At 47.9% G+C, this 27998-nt stretch overlaps 1 protein-coding gene across 3 annotated transcripts in view; it reads left to right on the top strand.

The window, feature by feature from the left end:
• Nucleotides 1-27998, top strand: part of LOC147462754 (uncharacterized) — a 76579-nt gene that overhangs the window by 23132 nt on the left and 25449 nt on the right. For 2 of the 3 annotated variants that reach the window (XM_086485312.1, XM_086485298.1), the window contains exons 2-3: nucleotides 27214-27272; nucleotides 27814-27910. In XM_086485312.1, coding sequence (XP_086341438.1) covers nucleotides 27214-27272; nucleotides 27814-27910 — 156 coding nt within the window. The remainder of the gene's footprint in view (nucleotides 1-27213; nucleotides 27273-27813; nucleotides 27911-27998) is intronic. The other variant, XM_086485307.1, reaches the window with a different exon arrangement.

Here is a 27998-nt window from a genome sequence, read left to right as displayed (position 1 = left end):
TCGCGACTTGCCGGAAGGGATGCGAGCCAGGCAAAGGCTTTCCAGGTAGTGCCCTTTCACATGAATGGGTATGAGCATCGAAGCGTGAAAGGGTGCAACCCAATGTCATGGTGCAGGGCTTCTCTGGGTACAACGCACACACACATCTGTAGTTTGTTCTGTATTTATTTAATAGGAACAGAAACAAATTTAAGTTACCTCATTGTATGTTTGGGTGTGTGTACCACCTGTCTTCTGCTTCCATGCAACTCCGGGAGAGGGAGGAGAGGGAAGCGGCGAGGGTGAGAGGCTCACAACCTTCGGGTCCCGGGAAAATTTTTATCTCTGATACCACTGTGAGGATTAGTGGCGCTAATCCTATAATTAAGACTTAAGACTTCATACTTAAGATCAAATTGAGACTCAAGAGACTGAATGTGTGTTTGATTGATTGAATGAATGCTTGAAAACTGAGTACAATAGTTTCCTTATATAGGAGACGAAGAGACACAAATGAAAGACATGTCTCATGGTGAAGAGACACGACTTTAGACGTAAAGACACATCCTTTCGGCGAAGAACTGCAACCATTGGACGAAGATTCGCAACCGTAGAGCTAAGGGGTGTGACTAGTCCTCAAAGGAGTGTGGCTTTTGGCGAAGAGGCATGTCTCTTGAGCGAAAGGTTGTGACCATCCAAGCGTAGGGGTCCTCCTTGGCATGGCACTTTGCGTATCTGCAACTAGGAGTAGATGTAATACTGTAACATAGTCACAATCGTGATAACGTCCATATGCTCTTTGAGCATGGCCCCAAGGGATGCTTATAAATTGTACAAGGGATGCCCAAAAGCAGAGCCCCAAAAGCATCTCAATTCTAAAAGTACTTGCTCTCCAAAAACTGGCACTAAAAATGATACCTACTGTCCGTACATGCTGTTAGAGGCTCCAAGCGAGAAATCATCAGCAACACATGAATAGAAACTGCAAAATCACTTTAACTAGAGAGAGAGAGAGAGAGAGAGAGAGAGAGAGAGAGAGAGAGAGAGAGAGAGAGAGAGATAGATTTTAGTATCGTCCTCGGAGGTCAAATATGACCTATGGGATCAAAGTTACATGTGATGTAGTATGTGTATGGCTGATGAGTGACTTGATGCTCCAAAATTGTGGTGATGAGAGTTGCAATGGAGAGCCCACACTATGGCTGGGAGAGGAAAGTGTGTAGGTCTAAGTCATGGCTAAAAATGTGAGAGAAGCAAGTTCGGATGTGACCAAAAGCTGAGCACTCTAGTAGTGTGTGATACATAGACCCTCAAACTTGCAGTGAGCATAATGTGCACAATTGATTTGACTCTTCTCCATTGCCCCAACGCCGTGTCTCGCATCGAAGGGAGTGGGAGCTAAGTCGAATGGCTGCGATAGTGCGTATCACCGACAAGGAGATAGGTTCAAGCTTGTAAGTGTGAGTACGGTTTCCTCTTTCAGCGAAGAACATAGTTTTGTAGTTGGGGGCAATATGGGTGGTGTAATGTATGAAGCGTGACCCACCGGATTTCTCCCAAGCCGTAATACATTGGTGTTGTAGAAAAGCTTCATTCACTTGGGAGTCAATTGAAGCATCATGTAGCAAGTGTAATGCATCCCATCTCCCAAACCAGTTCTTTATGTCTTGCATCCATCCCGTGCTCAAGATCTTGCTACAATGGATACAATAATTGTGATGCCAAAGGTATGAATCGAGACAGATATTTAACCTTCTTCATGGAAGTGGCCAATTGTCTTGTATCCTTTGGAGATGACAGCAATAACGAGGCTTCCAACTGCTTGAAGCATAAGTTGTGTCCTGGCTCGTAAAGAAAACGCGCGCTCGTTGCCGTTGCTCCCTCGCGCGCCTTGCCTGCTCTGCCCGCCATCGCCAGCCCGGCCCAGCCCTCCCCCCTTCACAACGCTCCCCCCTCGCCTTGCTGCCCCTGGCTGCTCTCCTCATATCGCCTCACCTCGCTGCCTCCTCTCCCGTTGTCCCGTTGGCCCTCCCACCCTGTCCCTCGCTGTCCCCTCCCACCCTGTTCGCGCTGCCCCCCTCCCTCCCTATCCCGCTGCCTCTGCCCATCATCTCGCTCCCTTCCCCCTGCTCCTCCTGCTTGTGCCATCCCCCCCGCCTCGAGTCTCTGTCGTTGTCAGAACCGGTTTCACAGCGGCTTCGACTCTCAACGCTCGTTTCGTCGCCTTCGACACCCCTTTGTTCGCCCTTGCAGCAGCAAACACAGATGAAGGATTCTGTTCCGCCACAGAGGAACTCCACTGCATCCCCCTCGCCCGACCCTGCAGAACCCACCATTCGACTTGCTCTTTCGCCGATAGAGCAAGCGAGCTTAGAGGCAGAGGTGGCGCGCCTTCAGGCCACCTTTGTTATTTGCAAGATTCTCGGCACCAGACCCATCAGAGGGGAACTGCGCGATCTCCTTCAGGCCCGCCTTCTCGCAGAGGTAGACAAGATTCTCAATGTTCAGCTTCTCGGACGTGGCTACTACCAGATAGAGTTTGAGACTCCCGAGATGGTGTCCAAGGTCATTATGATGAGCCCATCCGCGAAGTTCGAGCACACTTTCGACAGTGGCGCTACGGTTTCGGCCCAACTACCGACGTTCTTGTCGAGGAGGCAGACCTGCCCATCTTAGTCTGCTTCCCCGGCCTGAGGAGGGAGTAGGACTGTCCTGGAGACACCTCGCACGGCAGCCTCTGTAGCTGCCAAGGCGGCTGGCATCCCCACAGTACGTGTTCTAGTTTGGGACACCCACACTCTCCCGAAGGTCATCCTACTACCTCGGGTGAGCGGTGGTTGGTTCTGACAGAGCGTGGAGTATTTGGGCCTCCCGAATCAGTGTTTCATTTGTCGACAGATGGGCCATCTTGCGAAGGCCTGTCCACGGCGGAGACTCCGACCTACACCACAAGCTAAGCCACAGCCTTCAAGGGTTGGCCAGCAACAGCAGACAGAGTCTTAGGGTACGCAGGCAAAGCCACCCTCTCAAGCCTGGGGCTCAAGCGGAGGAGGGTTGGCAACAGGTTCGTGGTCGACATCGACAGGGGCCACCGCGCCAGCGTAGCACTCAGAGTGGTCCCCAGGCTCCTGTCCAGCACCAATGGGTTCCCACAGGGAACCGATTTGACCCTCTTCAGCAGGACGAGGTCCCTGCTCCAGCCTCCACCTCAGCCTCACCCTCGACAACCCCTCCTTCCCCCCTCCTGCCCCTCCTCCTCCACCTCCTCCCTCTGCCTCTCCATCTCGCCCTCCTCCCTTTGCCGCTCCCCCGCTCCCCCCTTCTCCCTTGAGCCCCCTGTTCCCACATCTCCTCCCGCTCCATCCCCACAGCTATCCCAGGGGGCAGGACCTTCCTCGGTTTCTAGGAGATCTCTTGGCAACGCTTTTGCCACGAGTCGCTTGGCGAGAGAGGGACAGTCTTTCTTGCGACCCCCTCTCTTGGTGTAGACGACCCCCTTTGCAACAGTTTCTCGTGGTCTGACGAGCTTCGACATTCGTCGTCGTTGGGATTTCTTTTCCTACGACTTTACACGGTTTCTCGGCGACCCCTTATCAGACCTTGAGGAAACTTGCTTCAGAGTTCATGTATTGTTCCTTGCAGCTACGGGGATAGAGGCCTTGGACTCAACGGTTGGCTTCCCTTTTCCCCTATGCGGCAGGGACCAGTCTGAGTGGACTCTAGACTCAGTGTTGGAGTGGCTGTAGGCACAGGCCCTAGAGTTCTCTCATCACATGGGAGACCTAGGGGTTACGGACTTGGTTCGGACTCTGTGGCCGTTGGCCAAGTTTTCCGTGACACCTCCAGACTTGGCAGGATGTAGACACATTGTGGTTCACTTCTTTGCTGACACGCAGAGCCCTCCATGTTATGTACACATACGTAAGGACTCTTGGACAGAGGAGGTTGCTTTGCGCACGGCTCATTCTACTTGGGCTTTGGCTAGACACTCTTTGCAGTCGGCTATCTCGGAGACGCTCGGATACGGATTACTCCCAATCCCAGCTTGCCTCGAAGATAGCATGGTTAGTTGCTGCTACAGCATCAATTCTCCCTCGCTCCCCATGAGGATCGTCTCATGGAACGTGCAAGGATTAGGTGGGCCCCGATTTCAACGTCAGAGGGGCCGACTGCGTCAGGAGCTTCAACGATGCCTTGTGGGAGGATAGATTGACCTTCTTATGTTACAGGAGCATCATCTGTGTGAGAGCCTCATTAGACGTTGTGGTTAGCTTTTGTGTGGACGATATGAGACTTTTTGGTCAGCTGCATTTGGACCTGGTGGTATCCAGGGAGGGGTATGTATGACTATTGCGGACTCTTGGCTGCAGGCCATTGTGGATAGAGGGATTATTGTGCCTGGCAGGCCTCAGTGGATTACTATGCAGGTTCAGGGGTGACTCTTGGGTTTCCTGAACATCTATGCGCCCAATGTGGCAAGTGCATGTCCAGAGTTTTGGTCTCACATTGTAGAGTCTTTGCCGCAAGCAGAGCAATGGTGCATTGGGGGCGACTTCAACATGTTGGAGGACCCCTCTGATAGGATTGGAGGTAGCCACACTACAGCGCATGGAGTTGAGTTGGCAGCTTGGGAGAGGTTATGTACGACTCTGCGGCTTTCAGATGTGTGGCAGCATTCTAGCTTCGCTCGTACCGCAGAGTGGGAGGAGTGAATCTATCTTGGATAGATTACTTCTACACTAGCGACCATTTTTGTGATTTGGGTGGGATAGTTTGCATTCTGGCCAGAACTTCTTTTTCGGACCATGCACCACTGATTCTCACAGTGACAGATAGACAGAGGAGGGGGAGCACGATGCTACGCATCCCTCAGAGGGTCTTGTTGGACTTTGCGCTCAGAGAGCGAGTGGTGGCCCTTTGGACAGAGGGCTTAGACATGCAGGAATCTCTTGCTGACAGAGTGGCCTCTAGACTTGCTCAGCTTAGTCGGCTATTTCTCCAAGAGGCTACAGCCGCCTGGCTGCAGCATGGGAGGAGGAGTAGCGTCTTCGACGAGGCATTGCTCCCTTGCAGAGGATGCAGGAGCAGCATCCAAACAGTCCCTGGTTGGAGGAGCGGTTGCAGTACGCTTGCCAGGAGCTTTCCAGCACAGAGAAGAGGCACCATGAGTTTTCTTTTTATCGACAAGCATCGCAGTGGACCCAGGTAGGTTACAGTGGGACATGGGCTTTCTTTGAGACAGTGGGGCCCAGACGTGCGTATGCCAGGGTCAACCAGTTGAGGAGGCCTGACGGGTCAGTTGCTTCAGAGCCAGAGGACATGCGTGCAGTTGCTACTGACTTTTACCGTGACCTGTTGTCAACAGAGCCTTAGTCATAGCGTTAGGATGCATGCAGATAGCAGGTGTGGGCATAGATGCCTTGTCTTGTGACTTAGGAGATGCGCCAGAGGCTTGAACTGCCTCTTCAGCTAGAGGAGCTCCACGCGGCCCTTAGAGCACTTCCCCATGGTAGCTGTCCAGCTGAGGATGGTTTGACTCCCAGTTTTTTCTTGGAGTACTTGGACTTGCTTGCAAGGTGGAATCCGTACGTACGTACCTTACGATTCCGTACGGTACAGTACGGCAAGTTTTTTTTTTTTTTTTTTTTTTTTTTGGGGGTGTTTTTTTTGTTTTTGTTTTTTCGTTTTTTTTTGGGGCCATTTTCTCCACGGACCACTCGCGCTAGAGGCGCTTTCAGATTGGGATAATAGGGTGAAAGGGAGAGACCCTTAGGCTTTTTTAATCGACCAGGATTACAATCTCTCTTTTGAAAGGTCTGTGAACTTAAATTTAGTGTAATTTTCTTTTTTTACAAATGGTACGTACCTATCACGTACCTAGGTCCTAAAGGTTGGTTTAGTACGGAAGTACGTTCCGTACGTACCTAAACCGTACCGTACACTACGTACCTTTCTACCTGGCTTGCTTGGCTCAGATCTCTGCAGCGCTTTTCAGTATATCCTACACATAGGAGAGATGCCTTACAACATGAGTGAGGGTCTGATTTACCTCATTTCCAAGGAGGGTGGCTCCTTGGATGAGATTTGACAATGGCGGCCCATCACCATCCTCAACTCATCCTACAAAATTCTTGCCAAGGCTCTGAGTTTGAGGCTTCAGCCACTTCTAGAGAGCATTATACATGGGACAGAGACAGGTTTTGTCAAGGAGTGTAGTATCCTTGACAACATTTTTACTTTTTGGGAGGCATCTGCCTTCGCATGCCTCCGTGGTGAGGATCTGGTGATATTTCTCGATTTTGAGAAGGCCTATGATAGAGTTGACTGGGACTTTTTGAAGGGAACTCGACGCAGGATGGGCTTCTCGATGCTTGGATTAGAGGTGTGTCAGCTCTTTACAGACGGGCACACAGTTAGGTACTTTTGTCAGGTGGTAGAGGTGATCGTTTCATGCTCACACTCTCGGTCAGACAGAGCTGCCCTCTTGCCCCCTTCTTCTTTCTGTTCTATGCTGAGGCGATGAGCAGGTTTTTGGTTTCGCAGTAGGTTGGTCTACGTGGCTTAGCGCTCCCTATTCGGGGAGATGAGCTACTGGATGGTGAGTTTGTAGATGACTCAGCCTTGTTCTTGGATGGCCAGGAGGCCAACCTTCCAGGTGTGAGTAGGCTCTTGAGACCTTTTGTTGTGCATCAGGCGCACTGATCAACTGGAGAAAGACAGTGGCTTTCTCGGTTGGTAGTGCTCCTACGCCTGATTGGTTGCCAGGTGAGGGTTTCAGATGGATTCCCCTAGGGACTGCAATTCGATACTTGGGCTGTCAGGTTGGCTTGGACTTCTGAGCAACAAATTGCTCCCCTCCTCCAGTCCATCAAGAGGAAGTTGTTACATTGGAGCTTTGCACGACTTTCTATGGCAGGCAGAGTTGTAGTGCTCAACCAGGTGTTGTTGGCTACTATGTGGTACATCACTTCTTGTTGGATCTTTTAGAGTTCCTGCATCAGCCAGGTAGAGAGGCTGATCAGGAACTTCCTTTGGTCAAGGCGTGACACTCAGATAGCCCGGGCCAAAGTGGCATGGCAGGTCATCATTCTTCCTTGTTCTCAGGGAGGGTTGGGGATCATAGACCCAAACAACAGAGTAGAGCCCTTCTAGGGAAGTTTGTCGTCAGAGGACTTCTTCCAAGGGAGGAGCCTTGGAAGGAGTTTTTGCTTCAGCGGCTTAGTGCTAGAGTGCCTCAGGCTGGAGGCCCCTGGCGATCTTCGACCAGATGGATTTTCACAGAGATGCGCAGAGTTGGCCTGAGCAGGAGACTGGAGGACCGCTTCGTTGTGAGTCTGCTCCGCTCCTGGGAGCAGCTGCGGAGAGGCCTGGAGCAGCGTCAGCCTACTTGCATGGAGGAGCGCCTGAAATAGCCCCTTGTTTGGAACCCCATGGTTAGCACTCAGAGAGGCCACTTGGTTGGTAGTAGGCCTCATGTTTCCTGGGGTCTCATGGTAGAGGGTCCAGCACACACTTTAGGTGACTGGCTACAGTTCTCAGGCTTGGCACCCAGCTACAGGGCATGAGAGGGGTGCAAAGCATGTGTTAGGACATCACAAAGGCAGTACCAGCTGAGTGGCTCACACCTCTGGAGTCAGCAGCGCCCAGATGGATGGAGGCCTTCACGCGACTGGAGGTTCTCATTGCAGTTCTGGCTTGCTGAGAGACTATACCCTCCCTGTTTTTTGAGCTACAGGGTGAGGGACGTTTACACCGAGTTTCAGTAGAGGCCCTACAGGTGGCAGAGTACTGTTTTTAGAGGATTCGAGTTGTGGGCATCTGCAGGAGGACTTGTGTCATAGATCCCGACCCAGTAGCTCTTGAGACTGGCCACTGGAGGCTGTGGGCTTGGGAGAGTTGTGCACTGGCATGAGTGCAGTGGGATCTTGGAGAGTGGTTTTGGAGAGACCCTTTCTCCTCATCCGACCATCCAGGTGTCCCTTTCTTTCAGTACACTATTCCACTGGGACGTCATAAACTGTCAGCACGGAGAGAGGTTCGTCCTGCTGCAGCACCTCATTGGCAGGAGGAGGGTCTCATAGCTGAGTTCTTGTCAGCTTTTTGGGAGAGGTTGTGGGACTCGAGACAGCCGAGGCGAGTCACTTTGTTCCAGTGGCTGGTTGCACATCGAGCTACAGCAGTTGGGAGTTGGCTAGTACATAGTGGTCTCTCGGCAGCATGCACAGCTTGTGACCATCTTGTGGAGAGTCAGCGCCATTGTCTTTGGGACTGTCCTTTGGCACAACAGGTTTGGCTTCGTGTTCTTCGGCTGATGCCAGTTCTTTCCACAGCACGGCAGTACACTTGGGGTGCAGCTGCTTGGTCCACTCCATGGGTCCGGCACTTCAGTTTGAGCTATCCTCCACCAGCAGGGTGATAGTGATGCAGGGGGGTTGACCTACACTCCAGCCTGCTACAGAGCTTACTCCACAGGAGTGGTGCAGTGATAGAGGAGTGTTGGGAGCTCATGTGCGACCTAACACTCTGGTTCATCTGGCGGGCTGCTTCCGATCTTTGAGGCTCGCCCTATATCACGAGCAGAGATAGTTTGGGATCTTTGGCTAGAGCTGATCCATACTTTTAGAGGACAGTTCAAGAGATTTTAGGGCAGCTCCGACCGCATGCAGGAGCGTAGAGAGGCTTTCCTTCGACTCTGGCGCCGTGGGCCTTTCTTCACCATGGTCCAGGGTGTGCTCAGATGGAACTACCGTCCACCTGTGTAGCTTTTCCCTCCTTCCATCTCTCGATTTAGCCTCATTGTACATATGTTGTTTTTTCATTGGGAGAGTCTCCCCTTTATGATTGTTGTAGCACTCTCTTGTAGAAGTTGTAGCCCTATGGGCAGTTTCATTAACTAATAGAAGGATCGTTTTCTCAAAAAATAAAATAAAAAATAACAAGGCTTCTACTTTCTCTGGATCTGCCTCAATCCCATTTTTTGAAATTACATGTCCAAGGAGCTTCACTCTTGGCTGTGCCAAATGACACTTCTTAGGGTTCAACTGACCCCCGCATTCATCATACCTTGCAAAAGTCATTTCAAGCTTCTGAACATGCTCTTTCCTTGAACTGTATACACACAATTATCTATGAACCCTTTGACAAACTTCCTAAGGATTGGGGTAAGGACCCAACCCACTTTTCTTTAATCTCCAGGCCCATTTGTTAACCCAAAAGGTTGGCAGCAAAAGCAGAAACAACCCCATGGAGTGATAAAAGTAGTCTTTTTCCGGTCTTCAAGAGCAAGGATAAGTTAAAAATACTTTGAATAACCATCACAGACACTGTATCTTTCAAAGCCAACCATGACATCCAAAAGTTGATCAATGAAAGGTAAGGGATAAGGATCTTTCTTAGTCACTGCATTTAATGACTTATAATCAACGCAAACTCTCCAACGCCCATCTTTCTTTGGAGTGACCACTACAAGGCTCACCCATTCAACATTATCAACTGGCACAATGAACCCTGCATCCAAAAGTTTATCCACTTCTTCCTTTAAAGCATTCATTTGCTCCTTACCCATCCTTTTCAATTTCTGTCTTATTGGCTTTGCCCCTTCAACTAGTTCAATCTTCACAGGATCTCCAACAAAACCCCTTATTTCTTGATATGAAGTGATGAAAAGATTTGGAAACTTGTCCAACATTGTTAAGTACTCCCTTCTTTCTCCTTGTGTCAAATCAGTACTCAACATGTTTTGAATCAACCCCTTCTTCACTGGAAATTCCTGTTTAGGCGACAATCAACTCCTCAAGTTTCTCTAAACGGCTTGACGCATTTATATCTTCTGACACTTGCAGTACTTCACCAATTTCTCTCTTCTCCTCGTCCAACAACAAGAATGACACTTCACCCTCATCACTGGAACTAGAAGTAGTGCAGAACTGTCTTCACTGGTGACTTCGGATTCATCATTTTCACTCATATCTTCTAGTGCCAAAGGTTGGTTGATAGTCATATCAAACACCCTCTTCTCACCCTTCTTGCCATACACACAGATTGTGCCCTTGCCCCAATCTTGCACAGCACGGACGACTCTCAACCAAGGTCGTCCCAAAATGAGAGGAAAAGCTCTCAAGCCAGCTGGCATAACATGAAAGTTTACTATAAACTTCACGCTAAAGACTTCAACTTCCAAATTCTTAATCAGCCCCAAACACTTCACTTTGGCATAGTTTGCCAGTCGAATCTTGAACCCAGAGCTTCCGCATGTAATGAGACCCAGTCTCTAGACACATGACTGTGTAATCACACAAACTTGAGCACCTCCATCAATGTAGGCCTCTCCCATGCCCACACCTTTGTGCCAAGCGTTCACCACATGACAGATGCTAGGTAACTCTCCCACAGCCAACACTTTGACTTAACCATGCTTCGGCTCTTTCTCTGGATTCACTAATGACTTCCACTACCTCTTAAGTTTGGGCACCATATTCATCAACTATCCAAAAGTACAATCTACTTTCCTCCCAATCAGGTCTTTCTTTAAATTGTAAGTTGTTTGGCCTTCTCCCAAAGGTAAATCTGTTACTTCAAACCGTCTACGTGTTGCGATCGCTGGCTGGCAGGCATGTTTACGTATGGTGTGTGAATATTGAAGGGGTGAGTTCACATAAGGTTTAAAAAGTTTGGGACTGACCGGCCAAGTTGGGCACCTTTAATAATTTAAATGTAAGTGGGCTGCCATCAGCGTTAAAATACTCCAATGTACAAATTTTAACGCAAAAGAGCCGTGCGTTGCCGCTTGGGAGAGAGAAACGCCTTGCCCACAACGCGTGAAGGGGTGCAAAGTGGCAAGCGATTGGGTTCATTGTCACGTGCACATCTAACCCTATGTGCATGTGGAAACGCCTTGCCCACGACGCCTGAAGGGGTGCAAGGTGGCCAACGATTGGGTTCAATGTCACGTGCACATCTAACCCTATGTGCATGTGGACAAGCTATCTCTGGTCTAGGGTTTAGGTCAGCTTCGGAAGTGTTCTGGCACCTTTGTGAGCCTGTGAGCAGGCCGTGCATGTCCAGGCACTTAGATTAGTTGCATATCCTCTGGTTGCACACCTCATAATCATTAGCATGGCATTCAATACCCATCATGAGCATGTTACAGAGCATAGAGCCCATTCTCCCAAAATACACTTTTTTCACTTATTTATTAATAAGTGACTTTTATTGGAAAAGTGAGTAGGGAAAATTCTAAGGAAATATAAAAGAAACCTGGCAGTCACTTAGTAGAAGAAGGAGAAACAAAGAGAGCACATGCAATCTCTTGCAGCAGGCCCTCTAGCGTTCCTCCTCAGCAAGACCTAGCGTTTTCAGCAAGTACCATCAGCCCTTCAGCGCCAGCATTTCCAACCATTTTGAGTCAGCATTTTCAGCCTGTCCACAACAGCGTTTTCAGCAGGTCTACACCAGCGTTTTCAGCCTGTCTACAACAGCGTTTTCAGCAGGTCTACTTTTAGCCTGATCACAACAGCGTTTTCAGCCAGCTTCAACAACGTTTTTCAGTAAGAATCAACAGCGTTTTCAGCCTCTGAATGCAGCCAGATTCCAACCATTAGTCGTCACCGCCCTCGTTGCCGTCAACATCGACTTAGCCCTTTTTCTAGCATCATAGAATAAAGTCATTGCATCATCACCATTGTACCAGATTTGTGCAATCAATAGCATAGACCTCTCTCGCCATCGAGAGATGGGCCCTTGGAGGAGGGTTTGAGAACCGCCTGGTGTCATATTCTTCTCTATCTTCTCTCAGTCTCAGCACTTCCACTCACAGTAGCATTCACTTTGTTTGTGATCATTGCATTCTCTCTCTAAAGGACAAAAGGCTCTCCCTTCCGTAAGTAAAAGGAACCCTTGAGCACAATTCGGAGCACTCATCTTGAGCAAGATCAACATTCACTTCCACTGCACCTTACATTCAGCCAACACTTAGCGATTGCACAAAGGGTAGTCGCGACTTGCCGGAAGGGATGCGAGCCAGGCAAAGGGTTTCCAGGTAGTGCCCTTTCACATGAATGGGTATGAGCATCGAAGCGTGAAAGGGTGCAACCCAATGTCATGGTGCAGGGCTTCTCTGGGTACAACGCACACACACATCTGTAGTTTGTTCTGTATTTATTTAATAGGAACAGAAACAAATTTAAGTTACCTCATTGTATGTTTGGGTGTGTGTACCACCTGTCTTCTGCTTCCATGCAACTCCGGGAGAGGGGGGAGAGGGAAGCGGCGAGGGTGAGAGGCTCACAACCTTCGGGTCCCGGGAAAATTTTTATCTCTGATACCATTGTGAGGATTAGTGGCGCTAATCCTATAATTAAGACTTAAGACTTCATACTTAAGATCAAATTGAGACTCAAGAGACTGAATGTGTGTTTGATTGATTGAATGAATGCTTGAAAACTGAGTACAATAGTTTCCTTATATAGGAGACGAAGAGACACAAATGAAAGACATGTCTCATGGTGAAGAGACACGACTTTAGACGTAAAGACACATCCTTTCGGCGAAGAACTGCAACCATTGGACGAAGATTCGCAACCGTAGAGCTAAGGGGTGTGACTAGTCCTCAAAGGAGTGTGGCTTTTGGCGAAGAGGCATGTCTCTTGAGCGAAAGGTTGTGACCATCCAAGCGTAGGGGTCCTCCTTGGCATGGCACTTTGCGTATCTGCAACTAGGAGTAGATGTAATACTGTAACATAGTCACAATCGTGATAACGTCCATATGCTCTTTGAGCATGGCCCCAAGGGATGCTTATAAATTGTACAAGGGATGCCCAAAAGCAGAGCCCCAAAAGCATCTCAATTCTAAAAGTACTTGCTCTCCAAAAACTGGCACTAAAAATGATACCTACTGTCCGTACATGCTGTTAGAGGCTCCAAGCGAGAAATCATCAGCAACACATGAATAGAAACTGCAAAATCACTTTAACTAGAGAGAGAGAGAGAGAGAGAGAGAGAGAGAGAGAGAGAGAAATGAAATGAAATGAAATGTTATATTAACGTCTTCAAAAGGCCAAAATGACCTATGAGACCAATCAGTTACAAAATAGTGAATCTAATACCATGTCTGGGTACAAAAGAACTAGAAGTGGAACAAAATACTACTACTACTACTACAATCTAAAACTACGTGGGTGTAGCAGCTGATACAATAGGTACCCGGTAAACTGGATGTAACAGTGTGTGAAACAAAGATGGAAGAAATGGTGAGGATCCATCCTCATCTGCACTCTGGATGTCGAGAGAGTATGGCTCGAATCTTCTGTTGTAGTCTCCGTCGATGCTGTGTAGCTCCTCTCCTCAGTCGCGGTCGTCTGTATCTCTGTAGCTCCAGTGCTCGGTCGATGAGAGTGCCAGTAGTGGTCGAATGAGTGTGGGACGAGCTCTGCAGTGGTGGCTGCTCCTCTGGCTGTCCCATATCTAGTGAAAAGAAATCTGTAATGTGTCTCTGGGACTGCCTCTCTCTAGCTCTCCCCAGTAAAGTGTCTCTATACCTGTGTAACTCAAGTAGATATAGTCCAAGACATCTCTGATCCTCATAACTCATGACCCTAGATAGAGGACCAAAACCCTCTCTGAATAAGCAGTGGAAACGCCCCCGTATCTCATAGAACACTGTGCAATGACATATGTAGTGCAACTCTGTCTCTGGCTCTCTCTGGCATAATCGGCATATCCTGCTGTCTGCTGGTATCCCTCTGAATCTACCGGTCTCAATCTCGAGCTGATGTGAGGATGTGCGTATCTGACCAATGGCACAACGCAAACCATGAGACATATGTGTGTCCATGTAGCTGGGTCGAATCACAAACCCATCTCCTGTGAGGTGGAGAAGATGCTCTCTATAGAAAGCCATCTTCGTGCTCAACTCCTGAGGCGGCTCTATCCATGTCCTCCTGGTGTCGAGCTGGATCAGGTCCTGACGAATGAGTCTAGTGATCTCCACCCGTGTAAGAGACAGCGAGGGTGCCTGAAGAGAATACTGGAAAGGGGGCAACCTGTCCATGGTGAAGCCATGCGTCTGAAACCATGAAGTCATCTGTGCATACCAGCATGAAGTGTCCCCCTGTAGAGCTAACTGTCTGGAAGACTCAAGGGCCAATCTAGCATATCTGTAGAGAGAGAGAGAGAGAGAGAGAGAGAGAGAGAGAGAGAGATTTTAGTATCGTCCTCGGAGGTCAAATATGACCTATGGGATCAAAGTTACATGTGATGTAGTATGTGTATGGCTGATGAGTGACTTGATGCTCCAAAATTGTGGTGATGAGAGTTGCAATGGAGAGCCCACACTATGGCTGGGAGAGGAAAGTGTGTAGGTCTAAGTCATGGCTAAAAATGTGAGAGAAGCAAGTTCGGATGTGACCAAAAGCTGAGCACTCTAGTAGTGTGTGATACATAGACCCTCAAACTTGCAGTGAGCATAATGTGCACAATTGATTTGACTCTTCTCCATTGCCCCAACGCCGTGTCTCGCATCGAAGGGAGTGGGAGCTAAGTCGAATGGCTGCGATAGTGCGTATCACCGACAAGGAGATAGGTTCAAGCTTGTAAGTGTGAGTACGGTTTCCTCTTTCAGCGAAGAACATAGTTTTGTAGTTGGGGGCAATATGGGTGGTGTAATGTATGAAGCGTGACCCACCGGATTTCTCCCAAGCCGTAATACATTGGTGTTGTAGAAAAGCTTCATTCACTTGGGAGTCAATTGAAGCATCATGTAGCAAGTGTAATGCATCCCATCTCCCAAACCAGTTCTTTATGTCTTGCATCCATCCCGTGCTCAAGATCTTGCTACAATGGATACAATAATTGTGATGCCAAAGGTATGAATCGAGACAGATATTTAACCTTCTTCATGGAAGTGGCCAATTGTCTTGTATCCTTTGGAGATGACAGCAATAACGAGGCTTCCAACTGCTTGAAGCATAAGTTGTGTCCTGGCTCGTAAAGAAAACGCGCGCTCGTTGCCGTTGCTCCCTCGCGCGCCTTGCCTGCTCTGCCCGCCATCGCCAGCCCGGCCCAGCCCTCCCCCCTTCACAACGCTCCCCCCTCGCCTTGCTGCCCCTGGCTGCTCTCCTCATATCGCCTCACCTCGCTGCCTCCTCTCCCGTTGTCCCGTTGGCCCTCCCACCCTGTCCCTCGCTGTCCCCTCCCACCCTGTTCGCGCTGCCCCCCTCCCTCCCTATCCCGCTGCCTCTGCCCATCATCTCGCTCCCTTCCCCCTGCTCCTCCTGCTTGTGCCATCCCCCCCGCCTCGAGTCTCTGTCGTTGTCAGAACCGGTTTCACAGCGGCTTCGACTCTCAACGCTCGTTTCGTCGCCTTCGACACCCCTTTGTTCGCCCTTGCAGCAACAAACACAGATGAAGGATTATGTTCCACCACAGAGGAACTCCACTGCATCCCCCTCGCCCGACCCTGCAGAACCCACCATTCGACTTGCTCTTTCGCCGATAGAGCAAGCGAGCTTAGAGGCAGAGGTGGCGCGCCTTCAGGCCACCTTTGTTATTTGCAAGATTCTCGGCACCAGACCCATCAGAGGGGAACTGCGCGATCTCCTTCAGGCCCGCCTTCTCGCAGAGGTAGACAAGATTCTCAATGTTCAGCTTCTCGGACGTGGCTACTACCAGATAGAGTTTGAGACTCCCGAGATGGTGTCCAAGGTCATTATGATGAGCCCATCCGCGAAGTTCGAGCACACTTTCGACAGTGGCGCTACGGTTTCGGCCCAACTACCGACGTTCTTGTCGAGGAGGCAGACCTGCCCATCTTAGTCTGCTTCCCCGGCCTGAGGAGGGAGTAGGACTGTCCTGGAGACACCTCGCACGGCAGCCTCTGTAGCTGCCAAGGCGGCCGGCATCCCCACAGTACGTGTTCTAGTTTGGGACACCCACACTCTCCCGAAGGTCATCCTACTACCTCGGGTGAGCGGTGGTTGGTTCTGACAGAGCGTGGATTATTTGGGCCTCCCGAATCAGTGTTTCATTTGTCGACAGATGGGCCATCTTGCGAAGGCCTGTCCACGGCGGAGACTCCGACCTACACCACAGGCTAAGCCACAGCCTTCAAGGGTTGGCCAGCAACAGCAGACAGAGTCTCAGGGTACGCAGGCAAAGCCACCCTCTCAAGCCTGGGGCTCAAGCGGAGGAGGGTTGGCAACAGGTTCGTGGTCGACATCGACAGGGGCCACCGCGCCAGCGTAGCACTCAGAGTGGTCCCCAGGCTCCTGTCCAGCAGCAATGGGTTCCCACAGGGAACCGATTTGACCCTCTTCAGCAGGACGAGGTCCCTGCTCCAGCCTCCACCTCAGCCTCACCCTCGACAACCCCTCCTTCCCCCCTCCTGCCCCTCCTCCTCCACCTCCTCCCTCTGCCTCTCCATCTCGCCCTCCTCCCTTTGCCGCTCCCCCGCTCCCCCCTTCTCCCTTGAGCCCCCTGTTCCCACATCTCCTCCCGCTCCATCCCCACAGCTATCCCAGGGGGCAGGACCTTCCTCGGTTTCTAGGAGATCTCTTGGCAACGCTTTTGCCACGAGTCGCTTGGCGAGAGAGGGACAGTCTTTCTTGCGACCCCCTCTCTTGGTGTAGACGACCCCCTTTGCAACAGTTTCTCGTGGTCTGACGAGCTTCGACATTCGTCGTCGTTGGGATTTCTTTTCCTACGACTTTATACGGTTTCTCGGCGACCCCTTATCAGACCTTGAGGAAACTTGCTTCAGAGTTCATGTATTGTTCCTTGCAGCTACGGGGATAGAGGCCTTGGACTCAACGGTTGGCTTCCCTTTTCCCCTATGCGGCAGGGACCAGTCTGAGTGGACTCTAGACTCAGTGTTGGAGTGGCTGTAGGCACAGCCCTAGAGTTCTCTCATCACATGGGAGACCTAGGGGTTACGGACTTGGTTCGGACTCTGTGGCCGTTGGCCAAGTTTTCTGTGACACCTCCAGACTTGGCAGGATGTAGACACATTGTGGTTCACTTCTTTGCTGACACGCAGAGCCCTCCATGTTATGTACACATACGTAAGGACTCTTGGACAGAGGAGGTTGCTTTGCGCACGGCTCATTCTACTTGGGCTTTGGCTAGACACTCTTTGCAGTCGGCTATCTCGGAGACGCTCGGATACGGATTACTCCCAATCCCAGCTTGCCTCGAAGATAGCATGGTTAGTTGCTGCTACAGCATCAATTCTCCCTCGCTCCCCATGAGGATCGTCTCATGGAACGTGCAAGGATTAGGTGGGCCCCGATTTCAACGTCAGAGGGGCCGACTGCGTCAGGAGCTTCAACGATGCCTTGTGGGAGGATAGATTGACCTTCTTATGTTACAGGAGCATCATCTGTGTGAGAGCCTCATTAGACGTTGTGGTTAGCTTTTGTGTGGACGATATGAGACTTTTTGGTCAGCTGCATTTGGACCTGGTGGTATCCAGGGAGGGGTATGTATGACTATTGCGGACTCTTGGCTGCAGGCCATTGTGGATAGAGGGATTATTGTGCCTGGCAGGCCTCAGTGGATTACTATGCAGGTTCAGGGGTGACTCTTGGGTTTCCTGAACATCTATGCGCCCAATGTGGCAAGTGCATGTCCAGAGTTTTGGTCTCACATTGTAGAGTCTTTGCCGCAAGCAGAGCAATGGTGCATTGGGGGCGACTTCAACATGTTGGAGGACCCCTCTGATAGGATTGGAGGTAGCCACACTACAGCGCATGGAGTTGAGTTGGCAGCTTGGGAGAGGTTATGTACGACTCTGCGGCTTTCAGATGTGTGGCAGCATTCTAGCTTCGCTCGTACCGCAGAGTGGGAGGAGTGAATCTATCTTGGATAGATTACTTCTACACTAGCGACCATTTTTGTGATTTGGGTGGGATAGTTTGCATTCTGGCCAGAACTTCTTTTTCGGACCATGCACCACTGATTCTCACAGTGACAGATAGACAGAGGAGGGGGAGCACGATGCTACGCATCCCTCAGAGGGTCTTGTTGGACTTTGCGCTCAGAGAGCGAGTGGTGGCCCTTTGGACAGAGGGCTTAGACATGCAGGAATCTCTTGTTGACAGAGTGGCCTCTAGACTTGCTCAGCTTAGTCGGCTATTTCTCCAAGAGGCTACAGCCGCCTGGCTGCAGCATGGGAGGAGGAGTAGCGTCTTCGACGAGGCATTGCTCCCTTGCAGAGGATGCAGGAGCAGCATCCAAACAGTCCCTGGTTGGAGGAGCGGTTGCAGTACGCTTGCCAGGAGCTTTCCAGCACAGGCCTGACGGGTCAGTTGCTTCAGAGCCAGAGGACATGCGTGCAGTTGCTACTGACTTTTACCGTGACCTGTTGTCAACAGAGCCTTAGTCAGAGCGTTAGGATGCATGCAGAGAGCAGGTGTGGGCATAGATGCCTTGTCTTGTGACTTAGGAGATGCGCCAGAGGCTTGAACTGCCTCTTCAGCTAGAGGAGCTCCACGCGGCCCTTAGAGCACTTCCCCATGGTAGCTGTCCAGCTGAGGATGGTAGAGGCCCTACAAGGTAAAGTTCAAAAATCTGAGGAGTATCTGCTAGGTTCTCCTCCTCCATCCACTTCGCATCTAATGCCGGAAAGTTCTTGAATTTAACCAAGAACCGCCGAATCACTTTACCTTTTATCTTTCTTTCCTTGTGTGCCAAAATCTGTTCAGGAACGAGTATCTCCTCGCTCTCTTCCACTTCAGGTTGCTCATCAGGCTCCCCATGAACTGGCACCTCACCTTTGAAAGGTTTCAAGAGACTCGCATGGAATGCATTGTGAATCTTCCAAGTATCGGGCAGCTTGAGTCAAAAGTAGACATCATTTATCTTTTCTTTAATCTTGAAATGTTTTAGTTTATTTGGTGGTGTTTCGTTTCACCACCTTGATTTCCCTATAGGTGTTGTTTCCACCTACAGCAAGGGAAAGTTGGAACACGCTACCTGATCTACAAACACGAGGGGAAATTTTCTCACCTCCTTAGGTGTCCAAGATTCCCACAATGCTCTCAAGTTCTTACAACAGTTTGATGTCTTGTTCAATAATGGAAATTTTACAGAAGAATCCAAGTTGCTATGAGTCACTTTTTTTCCTCAAAGATAAAGCTTTGACATGGTGGGTTGCCCTAACCAAGAAACCAGACAGTCCAAAGACTTGGCATGACTTCAAGCTCATTTTCTATCCAAGCTTCCTTGATGAGACATTCAAAGTAGATATAATTCTAGCATGGTCTGGTCTCAGGATGTACCCTTTGGACACTCTTCCAATTTACAACCAAAGATTTTGGAACACCTATCTGCCATTTTGCACCTTTTGAGACATTACTTTTGCATAACAAATTAGAAGTACGCTGTTGGCCTACCCCTTACACTGCAAGCTCACTGCATAAGAAAAGTGGTATCAAATATATGACGGCTTATGTCACATGCAAGAGTGGGCTATCACATTATGAAGAAATAATTGGTATTCATTGACATTACCGCCCCTTCCTAGAAGAGAAACCCAAATCCTCAATCCTCCACCCAAGATACCACACAACTGCGAACTAGTTTAGTTGCCAACACATTTGATGGACGATGGACTCCTGCAGAGATGGCACAGTATCGATTAGGAGGTGTTACAAATGTGGCCTTCACGGCCATATTGTTTGGGATTGCCCGGAAAACCCCAATAACAAAAGATCAGCCATGTATGAAAGCACAGAAAACAAAAAACTTCGACACTCACTTGGATTGATTTCTGATTTGATACGTGTTCCTATCGTCGACCCGTCCAATGAACCATCTTAAGATATGGGAAAGGTTAAAGATCAAGATGCCCTTATCCTCTTTGATTTAGGCTCCATACAAAATTCTCTCTCTAGAATTAGTTGCAAGATTTGATATTGAGGAATATGCCAACGAGACACAAATTGAAGCACGAATGGCTAATGGAACCTACACGTCATCAACACCATTGATCGGATCACTTCGACTACAAGTTCAAACATTTACAAATCCGGTTGACTTCTACATTATGGATTTGGGAGGATGTGATGTTTTATTGGGCATGCCTTGGTTTTATGAGTATCATGCCCAATTTGACACAAGAGAATGATCCAATTGAAGCACAAGAACAAAGAGTTGGTGTTGAACTTTGGTAATCAAACTACACAAGGAGCGACGGCAGATCAAGGAAAGAAACTATGAATAAAGATTAGTGATGAACAAAGATTTTTTTTGTACGAATTTACGATCAAGAAAGATTATGGTTATGACTAAGAACTCTGATCTTGGGTATGTGATCGACATCCAAGCAAAGATCCAATGACCTTTTACAGGCATTGGCTAAGATCTTGGGTGTGTGACTGACATCCAAGCAAGATCCAATGACCTTTTATAGGCATTGGCTAAGATCTTAGGGGTGTGATCGACATCCAAGCAAGATCCAATGACCTTTATAGGCATTGGCTAAGAAACTAGCCATAAGGCAGATTTTCAGATGCACCCGAGGTGTTTGCAGCTAGCTTTTATGTGTGCATGGCCAGCATGACACAAGAATACATGACTGATTGTGAGATTTTAAGTTGCGTGAATGTTAGAAGAGTGAGCATTTTTACTGTAACCCACAATTGAGGACGATTGCTTGATTTTAGCAGGCGCTATGTGATGGGTTTTAGGGTTAGGGTTTCTGCGTCGAGGTCATAGATGCATTGGATCAATGCGTTCGTTTGGTGCGCCCCAGACTCACTCCCCCTAGAAAGGTGGTTCATCTCTTGGTTAAAACCGGAATCCTCTGAGCTGTGATCAATTTTCTAGGAAACAGTTGCATTTGAACGCCATTTACATGATGTTAGGACTTCTGAGAGGCCTTTCGGTCTTGGACTAACTTGACTGAGTTCTGCATGAACCAGCTGAGAAGCCTAAAATTTAGAAGAAATAGAAGTTTCCCAACTTATAAAGCTTTGCCGAGGGGCCTAAAACTAGGGACACACTTTTTTTTTGTAAATCGATTGATTAAATTACTAGTGGGAAACTCCTCATCTGTAGAGCATAGCTAAAAACATTCATATGAAAGCTGATGCATCTCTAAGGTGATATCACCAACTTCCAAAGCAAACCATAACGATTGCCTAAGAGAAATCCTGAAGAGAGGGAATGGATCCGCATGAGTACGATGGAACATGTAAGCATTACGCTGACTCCACACGGTCCAGAAAGCCCTGTATCTGACCCACATGAAGAAGACCGCAAAATGCTGCAACGTCGGTGAGAAAATGCCAAATGCCCAGAACCTTTTTTGAAAGACAACCCTAGGAATGGGACTTCATTGCCACCTCCCAGAGAGAGGGTTGCCAATGGCCAAAAGCAGGAGTAACAACGTGCTGACCGAGGAATGCAAACATCAAAGTCCAAGGCTGAATTTGTTGCACAAGAGTGGGCAACAACATAGCTTTCCGCGCAAACACATGCCTGCGCAAATCTAAGATATTAAGTCCACCAAGACGTTTAGGAGTGAAAAGCTTCTCCATCGACATCAAGAGTAAGCCTTTTTTCGTTGCATGAGTCCGCCACAAATGGGACATAATGTCCGACATAAGAGAATTAAGTCATCGGCGAGGCCAATCCATCAGTGGAAAAAGAACTGAACATATGCCAACAGGATACTCTGAACAATTCGCAGATGAACATGCAAGGGCCAAGTAGAAAGCTTCCAGTAATGCAATTTGACATTCAAGCGTTGCATGACCCAATCGACTTTCTGAGAGTGAGTAACATTCCATCCAATTGGATAAGCCAAATGCCTAGTGATCACATTTGAAGACACAATCTCACCTGGCCACAACAGACTATGCCAATCACAAGAACGGAGAGGCAGAAGCTTCGATTTACAAAAGTTGACTCTAAGCCCAACCGCAATGCCAAACAGTTCCAAGGCTTCCATAATCACCTTGACATCCGCCTGCTGATTACGAGGCATAAACAACGAATCATCAGCGTAAGCCTGGCCAACGAATGTACGACCCGAAGGTAACCGTAGACCATGCAGACTCTGAACAGAGGTCAAGTGATCAAGATAAGTCAACAATGGGTGAGTAGCAACAGCAACACTAAGAGGGCAGCCCTGCCTGACCGAACAACCAAGAGGCCAAGATTCAGTTAAGTCACCTTCTAATATCCCTGAAAACGTGCTACATGCATACAAAAAATAAACCACATTGGCGAATTCAGGACCAAACCCTAAACACATCATGGTGGCGGCAATGAAGTCCCACTGTACAGTGTCAAAGGCCTTTTCAATGTCAACTTGCATAACCAACACATCTTGTTGAGTGTACTTAGCGTACTCCATGCCAATCAAAACATTAGCCAGATTATCCATAATCTGGCGACGTGGAATGAAACCATATTGAGCTTGATGGAGTCTTGCAAAAAGATGGTCCTTAACGCGGTGCACCAACATCTTAGCCAATATCTTATAAACCACCGGCATCAAAGTAATCGGACGCCAATGAGAGAATCGCTCACAAAGCGCTTGCTTAGGCAGCAATTTAAGTAAACCTTCTTTCCAAGATATCGGCAAATCTTGTTTCTCCCATACCGCATTAATCATGTAAAGCAGTGGATGCTCAAGATCCTCCCAGAAGGAGAGGAAAAATTCCACAGTAAGCCATCCCATTTGGGAGACCGCCAACGGCCCAAAGCAAGCAACGCACTATGCAATTCTGAAGCAGTGAAGGGGTCCTCAAGATCACATGCATCTTGCGGGGATATAATCGGAGTGAAAAAGGAAAGCATCAATTGACGCGCATGGCAAGCAGCCAAAGATGTCTGAGAAGGAGCAGCAAACACCTGTCGATAATGCAAAACCATGGCATTCGCAAGTTCCTGCTTTGAAGAAGTCCAAACACTCGAGGAAAGCATAACGCGCTTGATTGCACATGAGAAAAAATTGCTTTGAAGCACAGCCTTTATCCATGAAAGCCTGTTGACGAGCACGCGTCTGCCATTTAGCAAGCTTTCGCTTGTCATTACGTTGAATACACACAGAAGCTTCACATAGCTCCAACATCTCAGAATTAGACAGAGGCCGCAAATCAGCCAACTCTTGCAATCGTTGACAAGCATGCTTCGCATCTTTGACTTCCCCTCGAGTGCACTGCATGTAATGCTTGCCATAGTCACAAATAACACTTTGCACCCTCATAACAAAGTGATACCAAGCGGCATCAAGATCAAGATGCATATGTACCAGCTTAGGGGGAATAACCTCAGAGATCATTCCCCGAAAAACCTCATGTGTGAGATAAGCATTATTGACAAGTAGCATACGTTTCCTGGGAAGAGCCCGATCACAACGAGTCTGTCCAAAACTCACATACAGCAAAACAGGGTTAATGATCCGATAACTGCAAGGTGTAATCGATGTTGACCTCACATACAAATTCCTCATATTGTTGCAAATTAAGCAAATACCATCTGTCCAACTGCGCTCGATAAGAAGAATGGGCAACATGCTGAAAAGTAAAACCAGATGCATTTGGATATAAATGCCGCCATATATCAATCATCTGAGTAACAGCAAAGAGATTATCCCATTCTTGCCTTTCCGCAAACAACATATGTGAATTGCCAGTGGTACTATCATCCATCTCAGGGGTATTATTAAAATCACCGCAAAGGAATGCACTCGAGGTCCATGAGCGAGAAGAGATGTCTCGCCATAGAGCAGCCCTTTGTCCAGATGGTGTATACGCATAAACACCTCCAAATTCATACACCTGACCATTCAACAAGCATTGAATCACCATCCAACGGCCATTCGGATCATTATACAAGAGAACTGGCTGAAGCTCATGCCGAACCAACATCAATAAACCTGAGTAATCATGCAAACCAGCATATGCAATCCAGTAACCTGCGAAATAGAACACTGATCAACAAAGTCATCCTAGTTGTGTTCTTGCAAAACCACGATATCTGCCTTACATGTATGCACATAGTGCCAGGTCAGCCGCCATTTGTCCAGGCTACGTAACCCACGCACATTATATGAAATGCATTTAATGCGACTATGCATTAAAACCATATTTACAACGGCACGAAATGGAAGGATCAAGTCGAGATGCCCATATGGACATCTCCATCCACCACATCCATGCCAGAACCCATCCGCTGAGTCAAAGCAGGAAACTTGTCCATAGAGACTGCCTGAGAAGTGGAAGCCTCGTCCAAAAGTACATCCTTATAAGAGTGCATCGCTTTTTCCCAAGCGTCAATCAACGTGCGATTGTCATTGCAGGGAAGCTGCTTAAATGATACATTCTTATTGGCATTAACCAGAGGAACATAATTACGGGATGAAGGTGGAGTACGAATTTTTACTGTCTTTTTAGGTATCGCCCACGAGCCAACATCAGTCGACGCAACATTTTTTCCTTTCCCTGCATTTACATTCCCAACATTCGCAGACGGCGGATTTTTGTTTTTCCCTTTATCTGCATTAGAAGCCACCTTCATTGCAGGGATTCCATTCAAGTTAGCTTCACCAACTGATTTGCCTATAGGGGCAGGGGCAGAGGAAGGAACAGCCGAAAGAGGGGGCTGCAAAACAGGTTCAGGACATTCAGATTGCATGTGGCCGAGTTAGCAAATTTGCCCCGTTTAAGTTTAAAAGGGCGCTTGCCCACCCAAGGATCCCTTCAATCCACCATAATTCCATCCGGGGTTTGCTTATCCGTATCCCACAGAATGCAAAACCTGTTAGTGTTCGCGTCCAATTTTGGCGGGCAAATGACCTTGCCAAGTTGAGCAGCCAACAAAGGAAGAAAATGCCTCCACGTGCGGGGAAAATCAACAATTTCCACCCACACAGGACATTTGTGACGAATAAGACTTTGATAGTCCTTCGTAAGTGCCGAAGGCAGAACACGAGTCATCTGCGTGCCAAAAAAAGGAGACATCTCCAGCAAGAGGTTTCTAGCCTCATTATTTGCCAATAATACCTCATAGAAACCCCGAGCACCAAAATAAACGCCTCGGACAGCCTGGCGTTTGAGTAGGAAATCAACCCACTGTCCGACATCCTGTGCAACAGGCATTTTGCCAGGGAAAAACAAAATGACCGCATTCATGGCATATTGCGCTACCGGATCCATCAGGTCCTGTACTGGAATTCGCACCTCAAGGGAGGTTCCTAACCATTCCAGGCTTTTCGGGCCTCTTCGAAGTCTTCATACAGACAAGTTTTGATTTCGGAAGCACTCTCCGAAACACTCTCCATGGCTCTACGACGCTTGAAGATGCACGGGAACTCTGACTGCATCAACCGGACCACGACCGAGAACTAAAGCAAATACTGTTTTTCCCTTTTTTTTTGGTAATTTGATACTTTATCTATTTACAAAGACCTCAGAGATATGTACATCTCCCACAGAACTCATACATCTGCTAAAACTTTGCCTGTAATATTGTAATTTGTGCGTAATTGTAAATTGTCTAGCACTGATACTGCAACAATTCGAACTAAATTTTGACAGCAATGAGCAGATACAATTAGGCCAAATCTGCAGAACGCAATTAGGTAGCAGGCTGTCTCCACTTACTGTCTGCGCGCAGTATACAGAATCGTGCACAGAACTTGTTCACTGCCAGGGTTACAATGGTGCAGCCTTGTTACTCGCGCTGCCGCTGACTGCAACACGCACACTCACACACTGTCACACCCACACACACGCGAACACACACACAGGCCCTCATAGGCTGGGCAGAGTGGCAGGCGAGCAGGCTTTTGCGAAGGGCACACACACACACTCACACACCTGCTGACGCATGCGTAGTGGGCTGGAGCAGCGCGCAGAAAGGCTCGCGACAGAGTGCAGAGATTTGCCTCGCGTAATTTCACTCTCACACACACACACACACAAAAACCAAAAACTTCATAAAAATTGATGATATGGCAGTTGTAATACAGACAGCCCGCAAATTATGCTAACATGATGACGTGGCAGACTGTACGGACCTTTCCGTGATTCGCCCTGACATGCCACGTGGCAACTGTATAGATTTCCGCAAATCGTGCCGCTGTTTTTGGCAGATTTTAGCACCAGTTGTTGGTGCAGATGCTTTGAGGATTAAGTGCTTTTGTATCTGCTGCTTATGGGGCTCTAATTTTGGCATCCCTTGTACTCTTTATAAGTGCCCAAAAGGCCACTCCTTGAGAGCATCTGGACGTAGATTCTTAGAGAGAATCGGACCCTTGGGAGTTGTACTTTGCGAACCCTAATAATGAAGAAATACCGAAAGGGGCACCAGTCTTTGGGGCCAGTGTGTCTTGGCTCGGAACTCCGCCGAGTCATGTCGTCTCTCTTAGTTATTCAAGTGTTTTGAAGTATTAGAGTATTGCCAAGTGTAAAGTTTGCAGTTATCTCTGTGTTTCCATCCGGTTACTCGCCGGAAGTGATTACAAGATGTGTATCCTGGATAGACGTTTGATTTGTGATGGACTATCTATTGTTTATTCTACACTTTGCCCCCCGTGAATCCATTAAGTGATATGTTAAATGAAAATTATGGTCTGACCAATCAAATGCTAGAGATTCCCCTTTTAAATGTCTTGTACTGGTAATTCCTTCCTTTGCTCCAGTGGCCTTGAGTTCTGGGTTGGACACACATTCTTTCTAGGCACGGGCGCTTAAGTGGTACATGTTTGTCACTGGGCCTCGCCCTATTTCAGTAAATTTCCTTTTCTGCCAAGATAAATTTAACAGCTCACTGACTATCACCGTGGATTTCTCTCCATGTTACCTGTATAGACCACCGTTTATATTCTTTTGGAAATCAAAGCGGAGTTATAGATTCTTAAATGCTGATTGACTTGTGTAGGTAAGTAATAAGTTATTTCCTTTAAGAATTTTGATTGATGGCATTTTTATTATTGTAATTCCATTTGTTTGGAAAAGTATTACATCAAAGCAGAGGTTGTATTTCTCTATGCTATTCGCTACTAATCATTATTTGAGCATATATTGAAACAAATAAATATTACTTCAATTAAGCCTAGAAGATTGTTAGTTTGAGCTTCACTGGACACATTACCTGGTTTATCCGCGTCCTAAAATACATGGCTATGATTTCTCAAGCTGCAAGTAATATTAGTGAATAATTGCCTCAATCTTTGAAAAAATAATCTCTCATGTATGTATGGCTATTTTTCTTGCATGTACCGTAAAGCAGTTAACATTGCAGTCAGCCCAGAAGTTGAATAGAAACACATCTATTGCAAGTCCAAGGTATTGCAAACATGTCCTGGGCCGCATTTCCTTAAAAGTGTCTTTGTTTCTGAAATGTTTCATACATAATTTGGATCTTTTTTGAAAAATTTTTCCCCTTTTTGGGAGACCCTGAGCTCCTCTAAAAAGTTCTTTTCCAGAGACCTTGAGCTCTGACAAATAGGGAAATATTTGTTTTTCAAGGAGTGTAAGACCATTTTGTCTTGTCATGTGCAAGATATTAGAATTTAGGAATGATCTGCTTCCCATTGGAGAAACTTACTCATATGGTGGACTTGTTTTGTAAAAGAAAATGATCTGTGCTGTGACCCGTTGGAAACCTTGACAGTTTCTAGACAGCAAAGTTCCAAGCATGATTAGATTTTGTTGGGAACAGTCTTTGTGTATTGCAGTTTAGTCTTACCATGGGCAAGATGAGAAATCATTTGCAAAGTTTTGGCTTATCCTGTTTGCATGCATCAGCTAATGAAAAGGTTATGCAAGCTCTTATTCCTCTGAGCACAGAAAGAAGGGCCAAAAATTTTGCGTGGTTATTTTGCAGTCCATGTGGCAGCTCAACAAATTCTCGTAGGAGCATGCAAAGGAGTCCTGGTCGTAAGTGGGTATACGAGGCTGGTGTCGTGACTCATGAAGAACAGGTGAATGGGCACTGATGTATTATGGTTGATGAAACTCGCACTCAAGGTTGAATTCCTTTGTAACAGCCTGTTGTAAATAATTCTTGTA

Source organism: Adiantum capillus-veneris, chromosome 2 (assembly GCF_014529385.1).
Source record: "Adiantum capillus-veneris isolate H3 chromosome 2, ASM1452938v2, whole genome shotgun sequence".
NCBI lineage: Eukaryota > Viridiplantae > Streptophyta > Polypodiopsida > Polypodiales > Pteridaceae > Adiantum > Adiantum capillus-veneris.
Note: the sequence above shows the minus strand (reverse complement) of the source record. Positions and strands in the feature narration are given on the sequence as shown.